This window comes from Thalassophryne amazonica, chromosome 2 (assembly GCF_902500255.1).
Source record: "Thalassophryne amazonica chromosome 2, fThaAma1.1, whole genome shotgun sequence".
Classification (NCBI taxonomy): Eukaryota; Metazoa; Chordata; class Actinopteri; order Batrachoidiformes; family Batrachoididae; genus Thalassophryne; species Thalassophryne amazonica.
The window spans coordinates 157131477-157153190 of record NC_047104.1 but is presented as its reverse complement, the minus strand read 5'-3'; the positions used below and the strand labels follow the sequence as shown (position 1 = coordinate 157153190).

Genomic DNA, 21714 nt, shown 5'->3' with positions numbered 1-21714 from the left:
AAATCATTTAACCACATACAGCAACAGATCCAGGTACAGGTGCTATCAAAATAAAAGTACAAATAGTTAAACTATCAAATTTACAATTTATGATGATTTATTTAATTAATTTAAAGCCTGATTTATGCAGCTGCAGCTCTGTAACTCTGTGTCATACAGTGACATGCGTAACAGTTTAAAAGTTCTCCGTCTCTGGATTATGTTTTATTCTGGACTAATTTGACCCTCAAGCTTTTCTTTCAACAATCATCACCTCCAAATCAAAGGTAAACTGTACAATTTCCTCTTTTACTGACTTCGTGCTGTAAATATGCAGACTTTTCAGATCCATTTATCAGCGTGTGCACTGCAAAAACTACTGTAATATGATGGGAGACGAAGGAGTGAAAGCAGAAAAGTGTCAAATCACAGCCTTTTGTGTCTGATTTAACAGGTGCACATCAGGCTGCAGGTCCGAGTCTGAACACGGTGTGAAAGAAATAAATGGTCGGACTTTTAATCACAGAAATGACTCCAGTCCCACTTTCCTCAAATCGGCAAGTGTCAGAGCTGAAGTTTAATTTGTACATCTGTTACTGTGCACGTACAGACTGCTTGGGAGACATTGGGCGTCATTTGCTGCTATCGACAGATCTGTGTGTGGTCTTCGGAGTGAGATTGCATCAGAATTTTGGCTCTCTGTTGGGACTGTTTACACAGAGTCTGCTACCTGCTGCTTTGGACTTGAAGTCTTTTTCAAGACTTTTTTTTAATTTTTACTTTTTTACTTTTTTACCTTTTTACTTTTTTTTTTTACTTTTTTACTGTGCTCCAACGCCTAAGGAAGACCTCTAACAGTCGAAACATCGCGACGGAGCACTTTTATCAGCTAACTTTCATCAGCGTTGGCAAGCTAACTAGCTTGCTAACGCTTTCGTTTTTATTTATTTATTTTTTTATTTATTTTTTGGCACTGTTGTCGTGCGTTATCTGTGCTGCTCCACAGCGTGTTTGGTCGATTTTTATTTTATTTTAGCACCGTTGTCGTGCGTTCGCTGTTGTCGTGTGTTGCCTGTGCTGCTTCATGGCCTGTTTGGTGCCTTGATTGGGGCACTCCTTCTGCTGAATCACCTCTAAATTATTTACACATTATTCACTTTGTGTGTTTTTAGGAATCCGCTAGGTTGCGTAGCTACTAGCTCTTAGCCAATTTAGCATGGCGGCTTCTCCTGTCTCTCCCGTACTTTTCTGCTCTGGGTGTGAAATGTTTAGTTATTCCTCGGCCTCCTTTAGCAGTCAATCAATCAATCAATCAATTTTTTTTTATATAGCGCCAAATCACAACAAACAGTTGCCCCAAGGCGCTTTATATTGTAAGGCAAGGCCATACAATAATTATGTAAAACCCCAACGGTCAAAACGACCCCCTGTGAGCAAGCAGTAACGGTACTTGTAATAAGTGCAGCTTATTCGTAGCTTTGGAGGCCAGGCTGGGCGAATTGGAGACTCGGCTCCGCACCGTGGAAAATTCTACAGCTAGCCAGGCCCCTGTAGTCGGTGCGGACCAAGGTAGCTTAGCCGCCGTTAGTTCCCCCCTGGCAGATCCCGGGCAGTCGGGAAAGCAGGCTGACTGGGTGACTGTGAGGAGGAAGCGTAGCCCTAAACAGAAGCCCCGTGTACACCGTCAACCCGTTCACATCTCTAACCGTTTTTCCCCACTCGACGATACACTCGCCGAGGATCAAACTCTGGTTATTGGCGACTCTGTTTTGAGAAATGTGAAGTTAGCGACACCAGCAAACATTGTCAATTGTCTTCCGGGGGCCAGAGCAGGCGACATCGAAGGACATTTGAAATTGCTGGCTAAGGCTAAGCGTAAATTTGGTAAGATTGTAATTCACGTCGGCAGTAATGACACTCGGTTACGCCAATCGGAGGTCACTAAAATTAACATTAAATCGGTGTGTAACTTTGCAAAAACAATGTCGGACTCTGTTGTTTTCTCTGGGCCCCTCCCCAATCAGACCGGGAGTGACATGTTTAGCCGCATGTTCTCCTTGAATTGCTGGCTGTCTGAGTGGTGTCCAAAAAATGAGGTGGGCTTCATTGATAAATGGCAAAGCTTCTGGGGAAAACCTGGTCTTGTTAGGAGAGACGGCATCCATCCCACTTTAGATGGAGCAGCTCTCATTTCTAGAAATCTGGCCAATTTTCTTGGATCCTCCAAACTTTGACTGTCCAGCGTTGGGACCAGGAGGTAGAGCTGTGGTCTTATACACCTCTCTGCAGCTTCTCTCCCCCTGCCATCCCCTCATTACCCCATCCCCGTAGAGATGGTGCCTCCTCCCAGACCACCAATAACCAGCAAAAATCTATTTAAGCATAAAAATTCAAAAAGAAAAAATAATATAGCACCTTCAATTGCACCACAGACTGTCAGAATGCTCGTAGCACGGGCCGTGGCGGAGGATTAGCAGCAATCTTCCATTCCAGCTTATTAATTAATCAAAAACCCAGACAGAGCTTTAATTCATTTGAAAGCTTGTCTCTTAGTCTTGTCCATCCAAATTGGAAGTCCCAAAAACCAGTTTTATTTGTTATTATCTATCGTCCACCTGGTCGTTACTGTGAGTTTCTCTGTGAATTTTCAGACCTTTTGTCTGACTTAGTGCTTAGCTCAGATAAGATAATTATAGTGGGCGATTTTAACATCCACACAGATGCTGAGAATGACAGCCTCAACACTGCATTTAATCTATTATTAGACTCTATCGGCTTTGCTCAAAAAGTAAATGAGTCCACCCACCACTTTAATCATATTTTAGATCTTGTTCTGACTTATGGTATGGAAATAGAAGACTTAACAGTATTCCCTGAAAACTCCCTTCTGTCTGATCATTTTTTAATAACATTTACATTTACCCTGATGGACTACCCTGCAGTGGGGAATAAGTTTCATTACACTAGAAGTCTTTCAGAAAGCGCTGTAACTAGGTTTAAAGATATGATTCCTTCTTTATGTTCTCTAATGTCATATACCAACACAGAGCAGAGTAGCTACCTAAACTCTGTAAGGGAGTTAGAGTATCTCGTCAATAGTTTTACATCCTCTTTGAAGACAACTTTGGATGCTGTAGCTCCTCTGAAAAAGAGAGCTTTAAATCAGAAGTGTCTGACTCCGTGGTATAACTCACAAACTCGTAGCTTAAAGCAGATAACCCGTAAGTTGGAGAGGAAATGGCGTCTCACTAATTTAGAAGATCTTCACTTAGCCTGGAAAAAGAGTTTGTTGCTCTATAAAAAAGCCCTCCGTAAAGCTAGGACATCTTTCTACTCATCACTAATTGAAGAAAATAAGAATAACCCCAGGTTTCTTTTCAGCACTGTAGCCAGGCTGACAAAGAGTCAGAGCTCTATTGAGCTGAGTATTCCATTAACTTTAACTAGTAATGACTTCATGACTTTCTTTGCTAACAAAATTTTGACTATTAGAGAAAAAATTACTCATAACCATCCCAAAGATGTATCGTTATCTTTGGCTGCTTTCAGTGATGCCGGTATTTGGTTAGACTCTTTCTCTCCGATTGTTCTGTCTGAGTTATTTTCATTAGTTACTTCATCCAAACCATCAACATGTTTATTAGACCCCATTCCTGCCAGGCTGCTCAAGGAAGTCCTACCATTATTTAATGCTTCAATCTTAAATATGATCAATCTATCTTTGTTAGTTGGTTATGTACCACAGGCCTTTAAGGTGGCAGTAATTAAACCATTACTTAAAAAGCCATCACTTGACCCAGCTATCTTAGCTAATTATAGGCCAATCTCCAACCTTCCTTTTCTCTCAAAGATTCTTGAGAGGGTAGTTGTAAAACAGCTAACTGATCACCTGCAGAGGAATGGTCTATTTGAAGAGTTTCAGTCAGGTTTTAGAATTCATCATAGTACAGAAACAGCATTAGTGAAGGTTACAAATGATCTTCTTATGGCTTCGGACAGTGGACTTATCTCTGTGCTTGTTCTGTTGGACCTCAGTGCTGCTTTTGATACTGTTGACCATAAAATTTTATTACAGAGATTAGAGCATGTCATAGGTATTAAAGGCACTGCGCTGCGGTGGTTTGAATCATATTTGTCTAATAGATTACAGTTTGTTCATGTAAATGGGGAATCTTCTTCACAGACTAAAGTTAATTATGGAGTTCCACAAGGTTCTGTGCTAGGACCAATTTTATTCACGCTTCCCTTAGGCAGTATTATTAGATGGTATTGCTTAAATTTTCATTGTTACGCAGATGATACCCAGCTTCATCTATCCATGAAGCCAGAGGATACGCACCAATTAGCTAAACTGCAGGATTGTCTTACAGACATAAAGACATGGATGACCTCTAATTTCCTGCTTTTAAACTCAGATAAAACTGAAGTTATTGTACTTGGCCCCACAAATCTTAGAAGCATGGTGTCTAACCAGATCGTTACTCTGGATGGCATTTCCCTGATCTCTAGTAATACTGTGAGAAATCTTGGAGTCATTTTTGATCAGGATATGTCATTCAAAGCGCATATTAAACAAATATGTAGGACTGCCTTTTTGCATTTACGCAATATTTCTAAAATCAGAAAGGTCTTGTCTCAGAGTGATGCTGAAAAACTAATTCATGCATTTATTTCCTCTAGGCTGGACTATTGTAATTCATTATTATCAGGTTGTCCTAAAAGTTCCCTAAAAAGCCTTCAGTTGGTTCAGAATGCTGCAGCTAGAGTACTGACGGGGACTAGCAGGAGAGAGCATATCTCACCCGTGTTGGCCTCTCTTCATTGGCTTCCTGTTAATTCTAGAATAGAATTTAAAATTCTTCTTCTTACTTATAAGGTTTTGAATAATCAGGTCCCATCTTATCTTAGGGACCTCGTAGTACCATATTACCCCATTAGAGCGCTTCGCTCTCAGACTGCGGGCTTACTTGTAGTTCCTAGGGTTTGTAAGAGTAGAATGGGAGGCAGAGCCTTCAGCTTTCAGGCTCCTCTCCTGTGGAACCAGCTCCCAATTCAGATCAGGGAGACAGATACCCTCTCTACTTTTAAGATTAGGCTTAAAACTTTCCTTTTCGCTAAGGCTTATAGTTAGGGCTGGATCGGGTGACCCTGGACCATCCCTTGGTTATGCTGCTTTAGACGTAGATTGTGGGGGGGTTCCCATGATGCACTGTTTCTTTCTCTTTTTGCTCCGTAAGCATCACTCTGCATTTAATCATTAGCGATCGATCTCTGCCCCCCTCCACAGCATGTCTTTTTCCTGTTTTTTTCCCTCAGCCCCAACCAGTCTCAGCAGAAGACTGCCCCTCCCTGAGCCTGGTTCTGCTGGAGGTTTCTTCCTGTTAAAAGGGAGTTTTTCCTTCCCACTGTGGCCAAGTGCTTGCTCATAGGGGGTCGTTTTGACCGTTGGGGTTTTTTATAATTATTGTATGGCCTTGCCGTACAATATGGAGCGCCTTGGGGCAGCTGTTTGTTGTGATTTGGCGCTATATAAGAAAAAAGTTGATTGATTGATTGGGGTTTTTAATGGAAATACATTGAGATCAGACGGGACATTTTATCAGATGCGAGTAAAAATCCATTGTACAAAATCCGTTATATACTGTTTATTACATGGAAAACAATACAAAAACTTTGGGACTTTATTTGTCTGGTGACTGTGAATATCTGGTTTATACGATGACGGTTTAGGTGAGTTTTACTGTACATGGGACTGAACAATAAATTTACCGCTCAAAAGTTTGACGAAGATATCGGCTTCCATCCCACACAGCTGACTATTTTCCCAAATTTTTCTTCTGTTCGGATCTGAAGGGAATCTGTACATCTTGAAGCCCTTGTTGTGTCTATTTGTGTCTCCAAATGCACAACAACCCGGCATTTTCAGTGAATAAATAAATAAAATAGCTGGATTTTCATGCAGACATATTAACAGCAAACACTATTTTGAACCCAAGATGGCACTGGGAGTCATGTGACCATCCCCCCCCCCCCCCCCCCCCCGTCACAACTCTCTCAATTAAGGCACACTAGTGTGGGCAGCTTTTACTCATCATAATTAATTATATGTCATCCCCAATACATTAGATATCACCAGCCCAATTAAACTGCACTCTAAATTGTTCTGAACAATACAAAGATCAATGGGAGTTATGATTTGAAAACCACATATGCTTTTTGCTTGCATTAGGAGCAGCGGTTAGCTCCACTGTCTGACTCTGCAAGCTGGCACCTTCCTGTGTGGAGTATGAATTCTCATTCCCACATCTATGAGGAGTCCATCCCACAGTCCACAAGCATATGGGTTAAGACATAACTGGTGACTCTGAATAGTGCACACATGTGAATGTGGGTGGCTGTGTGTATGTGGCAGCCTTGTGATGGACTGGGAAAAATGTACCCTGACTTTCATCCAGCGGATTCCCCCATGATCCTTACAGTCTTGGTTCCTGCACCTTTATACCAGGCTGCATTATTAGGTTTAGAAATTGTGCTGTTGAATCTGAAGAACCCTGTGTTGGTTAAAATCTGTGAACCTCATCGAGTGCCTCCAGTTTGTAACTTCTCAGCCTTCACTGAAACATTTTCATGCCACTTATTAAAAAAAAAAAAAATCTAACAAACACGTGTACCTGATTCCTTATTGGCGGGTGCTGTGATGGCCGGTCCCTGTGAAGATGGCTCTCTCTTGTGACAGCAGATGCCCCAGAGTCGATGTGGACAGAACCCACTGGTGTGGGCTGTGAGGAACAAGAACCAGTTCAATCCTGTGCAATCAGTAATTTAAAATATTTGGCTTCTGTTAGCAAGTGCTACTTACTATTTGTCGTCCCACCCAGTCGTACGTGTAGTCAAAAGTATATCCTTTTCGCTCAAACAGTTCAGTAAACAAGGTTCTCAAATATCCGTAGTCAGGCTTTTCAAAAAAGTCCAAGCGCCTCACGTATCGCAGGTAAGTGGCCATTTCCTCTGGATGACAGCAAACAATGTTTAATTGACAAATGTTCAAATGTAACATCAAAGTGCTGTGCTGTGCAGTGGGTTGACAACTTAAACCTTTGGCTTGGAAAACATTCCAGTATTACCAAGCATCTGCAGATTTCTGCAGCCAAATATGAGCTTCACAACTCCTGAGAGAATCAGCATACCTGGGAAATTCTCACAGAGGACCTCAATGGGGGTGTTTCTTTTTGTGTCTCCAATCTTCTGGTATCGTTCTTTTAACGTGTCAGCCTACAAGATAACACATACGACCAAACATTTTTAAACAGAAGCAGCCAAAAGAATCAATTCAGAATTATTTGCAAAAGTAACAAAAGTGATCATCTGAAATGGAATACGAACACAGTGGTAGTAAAACACTAACAACAGACTTGTGTAATTTAGGACAAAATGCTATGACAACTTTTTTGTGTGTATAAAAATAAATAAATAAATTAAAAAAAAAAAATCACAAACTGGTGTAATGTGCCATGACATTATATTTAATGCTCAAATTAAAACAGTAACTGAGCCAAAGTTGTTTTCATGGTTACTCAGCTAAATAAAGAGGCCATGATGGCAGGACTGAGTGAACGTCAGTACAATTGGAGAAGAACGCACACAGTATTTTCTGGAGTGCAAGTCGCACCGGAGTATACAGTGAGGAAAAAAAGTATCTGAACACCCTGCGATTTTGCAAATTCTCCCACTTAGAAATTATGGAGGGGTCTGAAATTTTCATCTTAGCTGCATGTCGACTGTGAGAGACAATCTAAAAAAAAAAAAAAAAAAAAAAAAAAATCCGGAAATCACAATGTATGATTTTTTTTTTAAATAATTTATTTGTATGTTACTGCTGCAAATAAGTATTTGACCCCCCACCAATCAGCAAGAATTCTGTCTCTCACAGACCTGTTAATTTTTCTTTAAGAAGCCCTTATTCTGCACTCTTTACCTGTATTAATTGCACCTGTTTGAACTTGTTACCTGTATAAAAGACACCTATTCACTCACTCAATCACACTCCAACCTGTCCACCATAGCCAAGACCAAAGAGCTGTCTAGAAACACCAGGGACAAAACTGTAGACCTGCACAAGGCTGGGATGGACTACAGGACAACAGGCAAGCAGCTTGGTAGAAGACAACAACTGTTATGATTATTTATTAGAAAGTGGAAGAAACACAAGATGACTGTCAATCTCCCTCGGTCTGGGATTCCATGCAAGAGCTCACTTTGTGAGGTAAGAATGATTCTGAGAAAGCCCAGAACTACACAGGAGGACCTGGTCAATGACCTGAAGAGAGCTGGGACCACAGTCACAAAGATTACGTCAGTAACACATGATGCTGTCATGGTTTAAAATCCTGCAGGGTAGCAAGGTCCCCCTGCTCAAGCCAGCACATATCCAGGCCCGTTTGAAGTTCACCAGTGACCATTTGGTTGATCCAGAGGAGGCATGGGAGAAGGTCATGTGGTCAGATGAGACCAGAATAGAGCTTTTTGGAATCAACTCCACTTACCATGTTTAGAGGATGAGAACAACCCCAAGGTTTAAAAAAAAAAAATCATACATTGTGATTTCCGGATTTTTTTTTTTAGATTATGTCTCTCAGCCAGTACATTCTGAGTGCCGGTCCCAAGCCCAGATAAATGAGGAGGGTTGCATCAGGAAGGGCATCCGGCGTAAAACAAGCCAACCCAACTATGCAGACTCAGAATCAAATTCCCATACCGGATCGGTCGCGGCCCGGGTTAACAACGTCCGCCACCGGTGCTATTGCCCAACAGGGTGCCGGTGGAAATTGGGCTACTGCTGGGCGAAGACGACAAAGAAGAGGAGGAAAACACTGCCACGAACAGCGGGAGAAGAAGAAAACTAGAAGGGTGGAAATGAGAGTGGGGACTTTGAATGTTGGTACTATGACTGGTAAAGGGAGAGAGCTGGCTGATATGATGAGAGGAGAAAGGTAGACATATTGTGTGTGCAAGAGACCAAGTGGAAGGGAAGTAAGAGCAGGAGCATCGGCAGTGGGTACAAGTTGTTGTACCATGGTGAGGACAGGAAGAGAAATGGTGTTGGGGTCATTTTAAAGGAAGAGTATGTTAAAAGTGTAGTGTCTGACAGGGTGATGAGTGTGATGTTGGAAATTGAAGGGGTGATGATGAATATCATCAGTGCATATGCCCCACAGGTAGGTTGTGAGATGAAGGAGAAAGAAGATTTCTGGAGTGTGTTAGATGAGGTGGTGGAGAGTGTGTCCAAGCATGAAAGAGTGGTGATAGGAGCAGACTTCAATGGGCATGTTGGTGAAGGGAACAGAGGTGATGAGGAAGTAATGGGTAGATATGGTATCAAGGATAGGAATGGGGAAGGACAGATGATGCAAAAAGGATGGAAATTGCTGTGGTGAATACCTACTTTAAGAAAAGGGAGAAGCACAGGGTAACATATAAAAGTGGAGGAAGGTGCACACAGGTAGACTACATTCTTTATAGGAGATGCAAGCTAAAAGAATTCACAGACTGTAAGGTGGTAGCAGGAGAGAGTGTCAATAGACAGCATAGGATGGTTGTTTGTAGGATGACTTTAGAGGTAAAGAAGAAGATAGTGAGAGCTGAACAAAGGATCAGATGGTGGAAGCTGAAGGAGGAAGACTGTTGTGTGAAATTTAGCGAGCAGGTGAGAGAAGCACTAGTAGGAGGGGAAGCAGTTTTGGACAACTGGAAAAGTACTGCAGATGTGGTGAGGGAGACAGCTAGGGCAGTACTGGGTATGACATCTGGACAGTGGAAGGAAGACAAGGAGATTTGGTGGTGGAATGAAGAGGTCCAGGAAAGCATAAGGAGAAAGAGGTTGGTTTTGGGATAGTCGGAGAGACGAAGAAAGTAGACAGGAGTAAAAGGAGATGGGCGTAAGGCAAGAAGAGAAGTGGCAAAAGCAAAGGAAAAGGCATATTGCGAGCTGTACAAGAAGTTGAATAGTAAGGAAGGAGAAAAGGACTTGTACCGATTGGCCAGACAAAGGGACAGAGCTGGAAAGGATGTGCAGCAGGTTAGGGTGGTAAAAGATGCACATGGTAATGTGCTGACAAGTGAGGAGTGTGTGCTGAGAAGGTGGAGGGAATATTTTGAAGAGTTGATGAATAAAGAAAATGAGCGAGAGAAAAGGCTGGAGGATGTGGTGAGATTAAATCAGGAAGTAAAAGAGATTAGCAAGGAAGAAGTGAGGGCTGCTATGAAGAGGATGAAGAGTGGAAAGGCAGTTGGTCCAGATGACATTCCAATGGAAGCATGGAAATGTCTAGGAGAGATAGCAGTAGAGTTTCTAACCAGATTGTTTAATAAAATCTTGGAAAGTGAGAGGATGCCTGAGGAGTGGAGACGAAGTGTGCTGGTTCCTATTTTCAAGAACAAGGGTGATGTGCAGAGCTGCAGTAACTACAGAGGCATAAAGCTGATCAGCCACAGCATGAAGTTATGGGAAAGTAGTAGAAGCTAGGTTTAGAAAACAGGTGACGTCTGTGAGCAGCAATATGGTTTCATGCCGAGAAAGAGCACTACAGATGCAATGTTTGCTCTGAGAATACTGTTGGAAAAGTACAGAGAAGGACAGAAAGAGTTATACTGTGTGTTTGTGAACTTAGAAAAAGTTTATGATAGGGTGCCAAGAGAAGAGTTGTGGCATTGTATGAGGAAGTCTGGAGTGGCAGAGAAGCATATTAGGGTAGTGCAGGACATGTACAAGAATAGTGTGACAGAGGTGAGATGCGCAGTGGGAATGACAGACTCATTCAAGATGGAGGTGGGATTACACCAAGGATCAGCTCTGAGTCCTTTCTTGTTTACAGTGGTGATGGACAGGTTGACAGATGAGATCAGACAGGAGTCCCCATGGACTATGATGTTTGCAGATGACATTGTGATCTGTAGTGAGAGTAGAGAGCAAGCTGAGTCTAGTCTGAAGAAGTGGAGATATGCGTTGGAGAGAAGGGGAATGAAAGTCAGTAGAAGCAAGACTGAGTCCATGTGTGTGAATGAGAGGGAGCCCAGTGGAATAGTGCAGTTACAAGGAGTAGAAGTGGTGAAAGTAGATGAGTTTAAATATTTGGGGTCAACTGTTCAAAGTAATGGAGAGTGCGGTAGAGAGGTGAAGAAGAGAGTGCAGGCAGGGTGGAGTGGGTGGAGAAAGGTGGCAGGAGTGATTTGTGACCGAAGAATATCAGCAAGAGTGAAGGGGAAAGTTTACAAAACAGCAGGAGGCAGAGCTGGAGGTGGCAGAGCTGAATCAAATCAATTCAAAATCAATTTAATTTATATAGCGCCAAATCACAACAAACAGTTGCCCCAAGGCGCTTCATATTGCAAGGCAAAAGCCATACAATAATCACAGAAAAACCCCAACGGTCAAAACGACCCCCTATGAGCAAGCACTTGGCGACAGTGGGAAGGAAAAACTCCCTTTTAACAGGAAGAAACCTCCAGCAGAACCAGGCTCAAGGAGGGGCAGTCTTCTGCTGGGACTGGTTGGGGCTGAGGGAGAGAACCAGGAAAAAGACATGCTGTGGAGGGGGAGCAGAGATCGATCACTAATGATTAAATGCAGAGTGGTGCATACAGAGCAAAAGAGAAAGAAACAGTGCATCGTGGGAACCCCCCAGCAGTCTAAGTCTATAGCAGCATAACTAAGGGATGGTTCAGGGTCACCTGATCCAACCCTAACTATAAGCTTTAGCAAAAAGGAAAGTTTTAAGCCTAATCTTAAAAGTAGAGAGGGTGTCTGTCTCCCTGATCTGAATTGGGAGCTGGTTCTACAGGAGAGGAGCCTGAAAGCTGAAGGCTCTGCCTCCCATTCTACTCTTACAAACCCTAGGAACTACAAGCAAGCCTGCAGTCTGAGAGCGAAGCGCTCTATTGGGGTGATATGGTACTACGAGGTCCCTAAGATAAGATGGGACCTGATTATTCAAAACCTTATAAGTAAGAAGAAGAATTTTAAATTCTATTCTAGAATTAACAGGAAGCCAATGAAGAGAGGACAATATGGGTGAGATATGCTCTCTCCTTCTAGTCCCCGTTAGTACTCTAGCTGCAGCATTTTCAATTAACTGAAGGCTTTTTAGGGAACTTTTAGGACAACCTGATAATAATGAATTACAATAGTCCAGCCTAGAGGAAATAAATGCATGAATTAGTTTTTCAGCATCACTCTGAGACAAGACCTTTCTGATTTTAGAGATATTGCGTAAATGCAAAAAAGCAGTCCTACATATTTGTTTAATATGCGCTTTGAATGACATATCCTGATCAAAAATGACTCCAAGATTTCTCACAGTATTACTAGAGGTCAGGGTAATGCCATCCAGAGTAAGGATCTGATTAGACACCATGTTTCTAAGATTTGTGGGGCCAAGTACAATAACTTCAGTTTTATCTGAGTTTAAAAGCAGGAAATTAGAGGTCATCCATGTCTTTATGTCTGTAAGACAATCCCGCAGTTTAGCTAATTGGTGTGTGTCCTCTGGCTTCATGGATAGATAAAGCTGGGTATCATCTGCGTAACAATGAAAATTTAAGCAATACCGTCTAATAATACTGCCTAAGGGAAGCATGTATAAAGTGAATAAAATTGGTCCTAGCACAGAACCTTGTGGAACTCCATAATTAACTTTAGTCTGTGAAGAAGATTCCCCATTTACATGAACAAATTGTAATCTATTAGACAAATATGATTCAAACCACCGCAGCGCAGTGCCTTTAATACCTATGGCATGCTCTAATCTCTGTAATAAAATTTTATGATCAACAGTATCAAAAGCAGCACTGAGGTCTAACAGAACAAGCACAGAGATGAGTCCACTGTCCGAGGCCATAAGAAGATCATTTGTAACCTTCACTAATGCTGTTTCTGTACTATGATGAATTCTAAAACCTGACAAACTCTTCAAATAGACCATTCCTCTGCAGATGATCAGTTAGCTGTTTTACAACTACCCTTTCAAGAATTTTTGAGAGAAAAGGAAGGTTGGAGATTGGCCTATAATTAGCTAAGATAGCTGGGTCAAGTGATGGCTTTTTAAGTAATGGTTTAATTACTGCCACCGTAGCTACTCTGCACTGTGTTATATGGCATTAGAGAACATAAAGAAGGAATCATATCCTTAAACCTAGTTACAGCGCTTTCTGAAAGACTTCTAGTGTAATGAAACTTATTCCCCACTGCTGGGTAGTCCATCAGAGTAAATGTAAATGTTATTAAGAAATGATCAGACAGAAGGGAGTTTTCAGGGAATACTGTTAAGTCTTCTATTTCCATACCATAAGTCAGAACAAGATCTAAGATATGATTAAAGTGGTGGGTGGACTCATTTACATTTTGAGCAAAGCCAACAGAGTCTAATAATAGATTAAATGCAGTGTTGAGGCTGTCATTCTCAGCATCTGTGTGGATGTAAAAATCGCCCACTATAATTATCTTATCTGAGCTAAGCACTAAGTCAGACAAAAGGTCTGAAAATTCACAGAGAAACTCACAGTAACGACCAGGTGGACGATAGATAACAAATAAAACTGGTTTTTGGGACTTCCAATTTGGATGGACAAGACTAAGAGTCAAGCTTTCAAATAAATTAAAGCTCTGTCTGGGTTTTTGATTAATTAATAAGCTGGAATGGAAGATTGCTGCTAATCCTCCCCCTCGGCCCATGCTACGACCGTTCTGACAGTTAGTGTGACTCGGGGGTGTTGACTCATTTAAACTAACATATTCATCCTGCTGTAACCAGGTTTCTGTAAGGCAGAATAAATCAATATGTTGATCAATTATTATATCATTTACCAACAGGGACTTAGAAGAGAGAGACCTAATGTTTAATAGACCACATTTAACTGTTTTAGTCTGTGGTGCAGTTGAAGGTGCTATATTATTTTTTCTTTTTGAATTTTTATGCTTAAATAGATTTTTGCTGGTTATTGGTGGTCTGGGAGCAGGCACCATCTCTACGGGGATGGGGTAATGAGGGGATGGCAGGGGGAGAGAAGCTGCAGAGAGGTGTATAAGACCACAGCTCTACCTCCTGGTCCCAACGCTGGACAGTCACAGTTTGGAGGATCCAAGAAAATTGGCCAGATTTCTAGAAATGAGAGCTGCTCCATCTAAAATGGGATGGATGCCGTCTCTCCTAACAAGACCAGGTTTTCCCCAGAAGCTTTGCCAATTATCTATGAAGCCCACCTCATTTTTTGGACACCACTCAGACAGCCAGCAATTCAAGGAGAACATGCGGCTAAACATGTCACTCCCGGTCCGATTGGGGAGGGGCCCAGAGAAAACTACAGAGTCCAACATTGTTTTTGCAAAGTTACACACCGATTCAATGTTAATTTTAGTGACCTCCGATTGGCGTAACCGGGTGTCATTACTGCCGACGTGAATTACAATCTTACCAAATTTACGCTTAGCCTTAGCCAGCAGTTTCAAATTTCCTTCAATGTCGCCTGCTCTGGCCCCCGGAAGACAACTGACTATGGTTGCTGGTGTCGCTAACTTCACATTTCTCAAAACAGAGTCGCCAATAACCAGAGTTTGACCCTCGGCGGGTGTGTCGTCGAGTGGGGAAAAACGGTTAGAAATGTGAACGGGTTGGCGATGTACACGGGGCTTCTGTTTAGGACTACGCTTCCTCCTCACAGTCACCCAGTCGGCCTGCTTTCCCGGCTGCTCGGGATCTGCCAGGGGGGAACTAACGGCGGCTAAGCTACCTTGGTCCGCATTGACTACAGGGGCCTGGCTAGCTGTAGGATTTTCCAAGGTGCGGAGCCGAGTCTCCAATTCGCCCAGCCTGGCCTCCAAAGCTACGAATAAGCTACACTTATTACAAGTACCGTTACTGCTAAAGGAAGCCGAGGAATAACTAAACATTTCACACCCAGAGCAGAAAAGTGCGGGAGAGACAGGAGAAGCCGCCATGCTAAACCGGCTAAGAGCTAGTAGCTGCGCTAAGGTAGCGGATTCCTAAAAACACGCAAAGTGAATAATGTGTAAATAATCTAGAGGTGATTCAGCAGAAGGAGTGCTTTAGTTAAGGCACGTGAAGATTACACTGGGAAACAAATCATAATCTAGATAACTAGATCAATCTAACTGCGCAGATTAAACAGCTAACAGATACAGAAAAACACCGCTGTGCTCCGGAACAGGAAGTGATACAATATCGCAGTGAGAGCCAACCACCAGTAGAGGCCCTGAAGATGTTGAGATTCTCTTTGGGAGTGACAAGAATGGACAAGATTAGGAATGAACGTATCAGAGGGACAGCTCAGGTGGGACGGTTTGGAGACAAAGTCAGAGAGGCGAGACTGAGATGGTTTGGACATGTGCAGAGGAGGGACCCAGGGTATATAGGGAGAAGGATGCTGAGAATGGAGCCACCAGGCAGGAGGAGAAGAGGGAGACCAAAGAGGAGGTTCATGGATGTGCTGAGAGAGGACATGCAGGTGGTTGGTGTGACAGAGGAAGATACAGAGGACAGGGTGAGATGGAAACGATTGATCTGCTGTGGCGACCCCTAAAGGGAACAGACGAAAGACAAAGAATTATGTCTCACAGTGGACATGCACCTAAGATGAAAATTTCAGACCCCTCCATGATTTCTAAGTGGGAGAACTTGCAAAATCACAGGGTGTTCAAATACTTATTTTCCTCACTGTAAGTTGCAATGGTCCAAAAATGCCTCTAAGAGGAAAAAAAAAAAAAAAAGTACATGTTCATTTGCACGCACGCACACACAGACAAACATGAATGTCTTTCATTTGCGCACGCACACACACACACACACACACACACACACACACACACACACACACACACACACACACCCTGTTTCCTGTGCGTTTTTACAGCGCAGTTCTTCATGTCATTGTACATGAAGATTGATATTTGATTGATTTATTCATATATATTTGCTTGAAGTGAGCATGAGTGCTAAGTGTAGTTTATCTGGAGTCCGACACGAGGAAAAGCTCATAATAACAATGTCACGATGATCGTGAGTTTAAAGAATGCTTTAAATGTGACCTGACTTGGTTTTAAATGGGTGCTGAAAGTAATCAAGCTCTGTTAGGAAGTTTCCACCTCTCTCCTTTTATTAAAACAATAATTAGGGATCAACCCCGTTGTGTTTGATGATTCGCAGACATTAGTGCTGGATTTTACGGTCGCAAAAGGAGTTTTACCGGCAGTGCGTTAGTGATCAATAGATTTTCTGACACTGCCAGGTTCATGACATACCTTTAAGCCTTGCCAAGGTAGACTTCCACGAAGAAAATACATGAACATGTGTCCCAAAGCCTCAAGGTCATCTCGTCGGCTTTGCTCTGTAACAGGTTTTGGCACACCACACAGAAACTGCAACTTTGACAATACAGAGTACCACAGAACCAAAACAAACATAATGCTACAAAACCAATCTTACCTTTGCCCAGATGTGTGTTTATGGACATATATCGCGCAGTCCCAGTCAAACTCTTGTGTTCCCGGTATGGAATGTGCTTTTTGGTCTCAGGATCAATGTATTCCTTGGCCAGGCCAAAGTCAATGATGTGGATAATGTGTTCCTTTTTATTCTCTTGCCTTCCAATAAGAAAGTTTTCAGGTTTTACATCTCTATAAATTAGGTTTTTAGAGTGCACGTATTCCATTCGAGAAATCTGGTAAAAATAAAGATACAAAGGAATTAGGGGAGGGAAAAAAAAGTAGTTCCAAAGTCATATTTGTGCGACAGAAGTTGACATGGTTTGGGGAAATCCTAATAATGAATCCCTGAGGTAGTCACATTACAAGACTCAACAAGGAGACATTGGCATGTTTGCAGGGAATCACAGAAGACAACTGGTTTCCCCAGTATACCTGCCAGAGAGTAAATATATACAATAAAACTCGCAGAAGCTGTCATGGTATAAACTGGATACTCATTCACCGGACAAAAGCAAAAGTCCCAATGCTTTTGTATGGTTTTCCATGTAATAAACACCATATATAGTGGTGGGGAGGTGATGGTCTAGTGGATAAGCCTTGGGCTTGAGACCAGAGGATCCTCGGTTCAAACCCCAGTCTAACCAGAAAAATCACTAAGAGCCCTTAGTCAAGGTTCTAAAGTCCCTAGTTGCTCCTGGTGTGAAGTGAGCACCTCGCATGGCAGCACCCTGACATCGGTGTGTTTGTGTAAATGGGTAAATGTGAGGCATAATTGTAAAGCACTTTCAGCGTCTGGTGCAGATGGAAAAGGGTGATATAAATGCAGTCCATTTACCATTTATATAATGGATTTTGTATAACAGATTTTCGCTCACATCGGACAAACGTCCTGTCCCATAAAAATGTATTTCCATTAAAAATCCTCACATGTACCACACAGAGCAGTCTGGACATGCTCAGTAACAGAGGTACAAAATGAAGTTCAACACTGATACTCATTAATTAAATGAAAGTGGGTACTATATTTCCTTGTATGAAAGACTGGGAGGGCTTTTATTTTTTTTCAAACTGTGCTCGGACCCAGCCCCTAAAGGAGGCAGGATTTTAAAATTATCTGAAGGTTTCCAAAACCTGAGAACCGACACATGTAGGTTTAGTTGTACAGTGTGTGGTGTCAGCCACACGGTAAAAATAACACACAAACAGATTTGTTTTCCGGATGCCCCCTGGACGCCTCGCTGGAGAGGTGTTCCGGGCACGTCCCACTGGGAGGAGGCCCCGGGGAAGACCCAGGACATGCTGGAGGGACTACATCTCTCGGCTGGCTTGGGAACGCCTTGGGGTTCCCCCGGAGGAGCTGGAGGAGGTGTGTGTGGATCTGGAGGTCTGGGCGGCTTTGCTTGAGCTGCTGCCCCCGCGACCCGACTCCGGATAAAGCGGAAGAAAATGGATGGATGGATGGACGGACAAACAGATTTCACACACGAACATTCCCAGGTCAAACAGCTTGCTTTCTGATTGGCTGCTTGTCACATTTAACTCCTCACGTCCTTCTTGACACACCACACACGGCAGGAATATCTGATAAGATTATATTTAGCAACATCATGATTGTCAGGGCGTCCTTAAGCTTGTCGGAAAGGGAAGATTGGGTCTGATATCGACCTAATTATCTTGCCATGTGAACCAGGCTTGATGTTATGAAGCCTCACGGAGCGACTGATTGATGCGTTATAACACCGCTCAGAACATGTTTTCACGATTATTTGATTTCTTTGTGCGACTGACATCGTTATTCAAGCATTCAAACGGCGATTCCTATCACCACACAACTCCAACTTTCTCCACGAGAAAGTTTTTTGACAGTTCTTGTTATTGAAAGAAGCCATGTCTCCCTTGTGATGTCATCACGCGTGCGCTTAGGCGCTGTCTAGCGGGATCTTGAAAATTTCTTTTTTCAAATCAAATCAACTTTATTTATATAGCGCCAAATCACAACAAACAGTTGCCCCAAGGCGCATTATATTGTAAGGCAAGGCCATACAATAATTACGTAAAAACCCCAACGGTGAAAACGACCCCCTGTGAGCAAGCACTTGGCGACAGTGGGAAGGAAAAACTCCCTTTTAACAGGAAGAAACCTCCAGCAGAAGCAGGCTCAGGGAGGGGCAGTCTTCTGCTGGGACTGGTTGGGGCTGAGGGAGAGAAACAGGAAAAAGACATGCTGTGGAGTGGAGCAGAGATCAATCACTAATGATTAAATGCAGAGTGGTGCATACAGAGCAAAAAGAGAAAGAAAGACTCAGTGCATCATGGGAACCCCCCAGCAGTCTAAGTCTATAGCAGCATAACTAAGGGATGGTTCAGGGTCACCTGATCCAGCCCTAACTATAAGCTTTAGCAAAAAGGAAAGTTTTAAGCCTAATCTTAAAAGTAGAGAGGGTGTCTGTCTCCCTGATCCGAATTGGGAGCTGGTTCCAGAGGAGAGGAGCCTGAAAGCTGAAGGCTCTGCCTCCCATTCTACTCTTAAAAACCCAAGGAACTACAAGTAAGCCTGTAGTCTGAGAGCAAAGCGCTCTATTGGGGTGATATGGTACTATGAGGTCCCTAAGATAAGATGGGACCTGATTATTCAAAACCTTATAAGTAAGAAGAAGAATTTGAAATTCTATTCTAGAATTAACAGGAAGCCAATGAAGAGAGGCCAATATTGGTGAAATATGCTCTCTCCTTCTAGTCCCCGTAAGTACTCTAGCTGCAGCATTTTGAATTAACTGAAGGCTTTTCAGGGAACTTTTAGGACAACCTGATAATAATGAATTACAATAGTCCAGCCTAGAGGAAATAAATGCATGAATTAGTTTTTCAGCATCACTCTGAGACAAGACCTTTCTAATTTTAGAAATATTGTGCAAATGCAAAAAAGCAGTCCTACATATTTGCTTAATATGCACATTGAAGGACATATCCTGATCAAAAATGACTCCAAGATTTCTCACAGTATTACTAGAGGTCAGGGTAATGTCATCCAGAGTAAGGATCTGGTTAGACACCATGTTTCTAAGATTTGTGGGGCCAAGTACAATAACTTCAGTTTTATCTGAGTTTAAAGCAAGAAATTAGAGGTCATCCATGTCTTTATGTCTGTAAGACAATCCTGCAGTTTAGCTAATTGGTGTGTGTCCTCTGGCTTCATGGATAGATAAAGCTGGGTATCATCTGCGTAACAATGAAAATTTAAGCAATGCTGACTAATAATACTGCCTAAGGGAAGCATGTATAAAGTGAATACAATTGGTCCTAGCACAGAACCTTGTGGAACTCCATAATTAACCTTAGTCTGTGAAGAAGATTCCCCATTTACATGAACAAATTGTAATCTATTAGATAAATATGATTCAAACCACCGCAGCGCAGTGCCTTTAATACCTATTGCATGCTCTAATCTCTGTAATAAAATTTTATGGTCAACAGTATCAAAAGCAGCACTGAGGTCTAACAGAACAAGCACAGAGATGAGCCCACTGTCTGAGGCCAAAAGAAGATCATTTGTAACCTTCACTAATGCTGTTTCTGTACTATGATGAATTCTAAAACCTGACTGAAACTCTTCAAATAGACCATTCCTCTGCAGATGATCAGTTAGCTGTTTTACAACTACCCTTTCAAGAAATTTTGAGAGAAAAGGAAGGTTGGAGATTGGCCTATAATTAGCTAAGATAGCTGGGTCAAGTGATGGCTATTTAAGTAATGGTTTAATTACTGCCACCTTAAAAGCCCGTGGTACATAGCCAACTAATAAAGATAGATCATGTTTAAGATCGAAGCATTAATTAATGGTAGGGCTTCCTTGAGCAGCCTGGTAGGAATGGGGTCTAATAGACATGTTGATGGTTTGGAGGAAGTAACTAATGAAAATAACTCAGACAGAACAATTGGAGAGAAAGAGTCTAACCAAATCATTGCATCACTGAAAGCAGCCAAAGATAACGATATGTCTTTGGGATGGTTATGAGTAATTTTTTGTCTAATAGTTAAAATTTTATTACCAAAGAAAGTCATAAAGTCATTACTAGTTAAAGTTAACGGAATACTCGGCTCAAAAGAGCTCTGACTCTTTGTCAGCCTGGCTACAGTGCTGAAAAGAAACCTGGGGTTGTTCTTATTTTCTTCAATTAGTGATGAGTAGTAAGATGTCCTAGCTTTACGGAGGGCTTTTTTATAGAGCAACAGACTCTTTTTCCAGGCTAAGTGAAGATCTTCTAAATTAGTGAGTTATACCACGGAGTCAGGCACTTCTGATTTAAAGCTCTCTTTTTCAGAGGAGCTACAGCATCCAAAGTTGTCCTCACTGAGGATGTAAAACTATTGACGAGATAATCTATCTCACTCACAGAGTTTAGGTAGCTACTCTGCCCTGTGTTGGTATATGGCATTGGAGAACATAAAGAAGGAATCATATCCTTAAACCTAATTACAGCGCTTTCTGAAAGACCTCTACTGTAATGAAACTTATTCCCCACTGCTGGGTAGTCCATCAGAGTAAATGTTATTAAGAAATGATCAGACAGAAGGGGGTTTTCAGGGAATACTGTTAAGTCTTCTATTTCCATACCATAAGTCGGAACAAGATATAAGGTATGATTAAAGTGGTGGGTGGACTCATTTACATTTTGAGCAAAGCCAATCGAGTCTAACAGTAGATTAAATGCAGTGTTGAGGCTGTCATTCTCAGCATCTGTGTGGATGTTAAAATCGCCCACTATAATTATCTCATCTGAGCTAAGCACTAAGTCAGACAAAAGGTCCGAAAATTCACAGAGAAACTCACAGTAACGACCAGGTGGACGATAGATAACAACAAATAAAACTGGTTTTTGGGACTTCCAATTTGGATGGACAAGACTAAGAGTCATGCTTTCAAATGAATTAAAGCTCTGTCTGGGTTTTTGATTAATTAATAAGCTGGAGTGGAAGATTGCTGCTAATCCTCCGCCTTGGTCCGTGCTACGAGCATTCTGGCAGTTAGTGTGACTCGGGGGTGTTGACTCATTTAAACTAACATATTCATCCTGCTGTAACCAGGTTTCTGTAAGGCAGAATAAATCAATATGTTGATCAATTATAATATAATTTACTAACAGGGACTTAGAAGAGAGAGATCTAATGTTTAATAGACCACATTTAACTGTTTTAGTCTGTGGTGCAATTGAAGGTGCTATATTATTTTTTCTTTTTGA

General features: G+C 42.0%; 1 protein-coding gene across 6 annotated transcripts in view; it reads right to left on the bottom strand.

Annotated features, from left to right (window-relative positions):
- csnk1g1 (casein kinase 1, gamma 1) overlaps window positions 1-21714 on the bottom strand; it is a 135312-nt gene that overhangs the window by 42174 nt on the left and 71424 nt on the right. For all 6 annotated transcript variants that reach the window (XM_034159975.1, XM_034159999.1, XM_034160007.1 and 3 more), the window contains exons 6-10: window positions 16473-16707; window positions 16289-16374; window positions 7167-7251; window positions 6839-6987; window positions 6651-6758 (exon numbers count right to left, since the gene is read on the bottom strand). In XM_034159975.1, the coding sequence (XP_034015866.1) occupies window positions 6651-6758; window positions 6839-6987; window positions 7167-7251; window positions 16289-16374; window positions 16473-16707 (663 nt within the window). The remainder of the gene's footprint in view (window positions 1-6650; window positions 6759-6838; window positions 6988-7166; window positions 7252-16288; window positions 16375-16472; window positions 16708-21714) is intronic.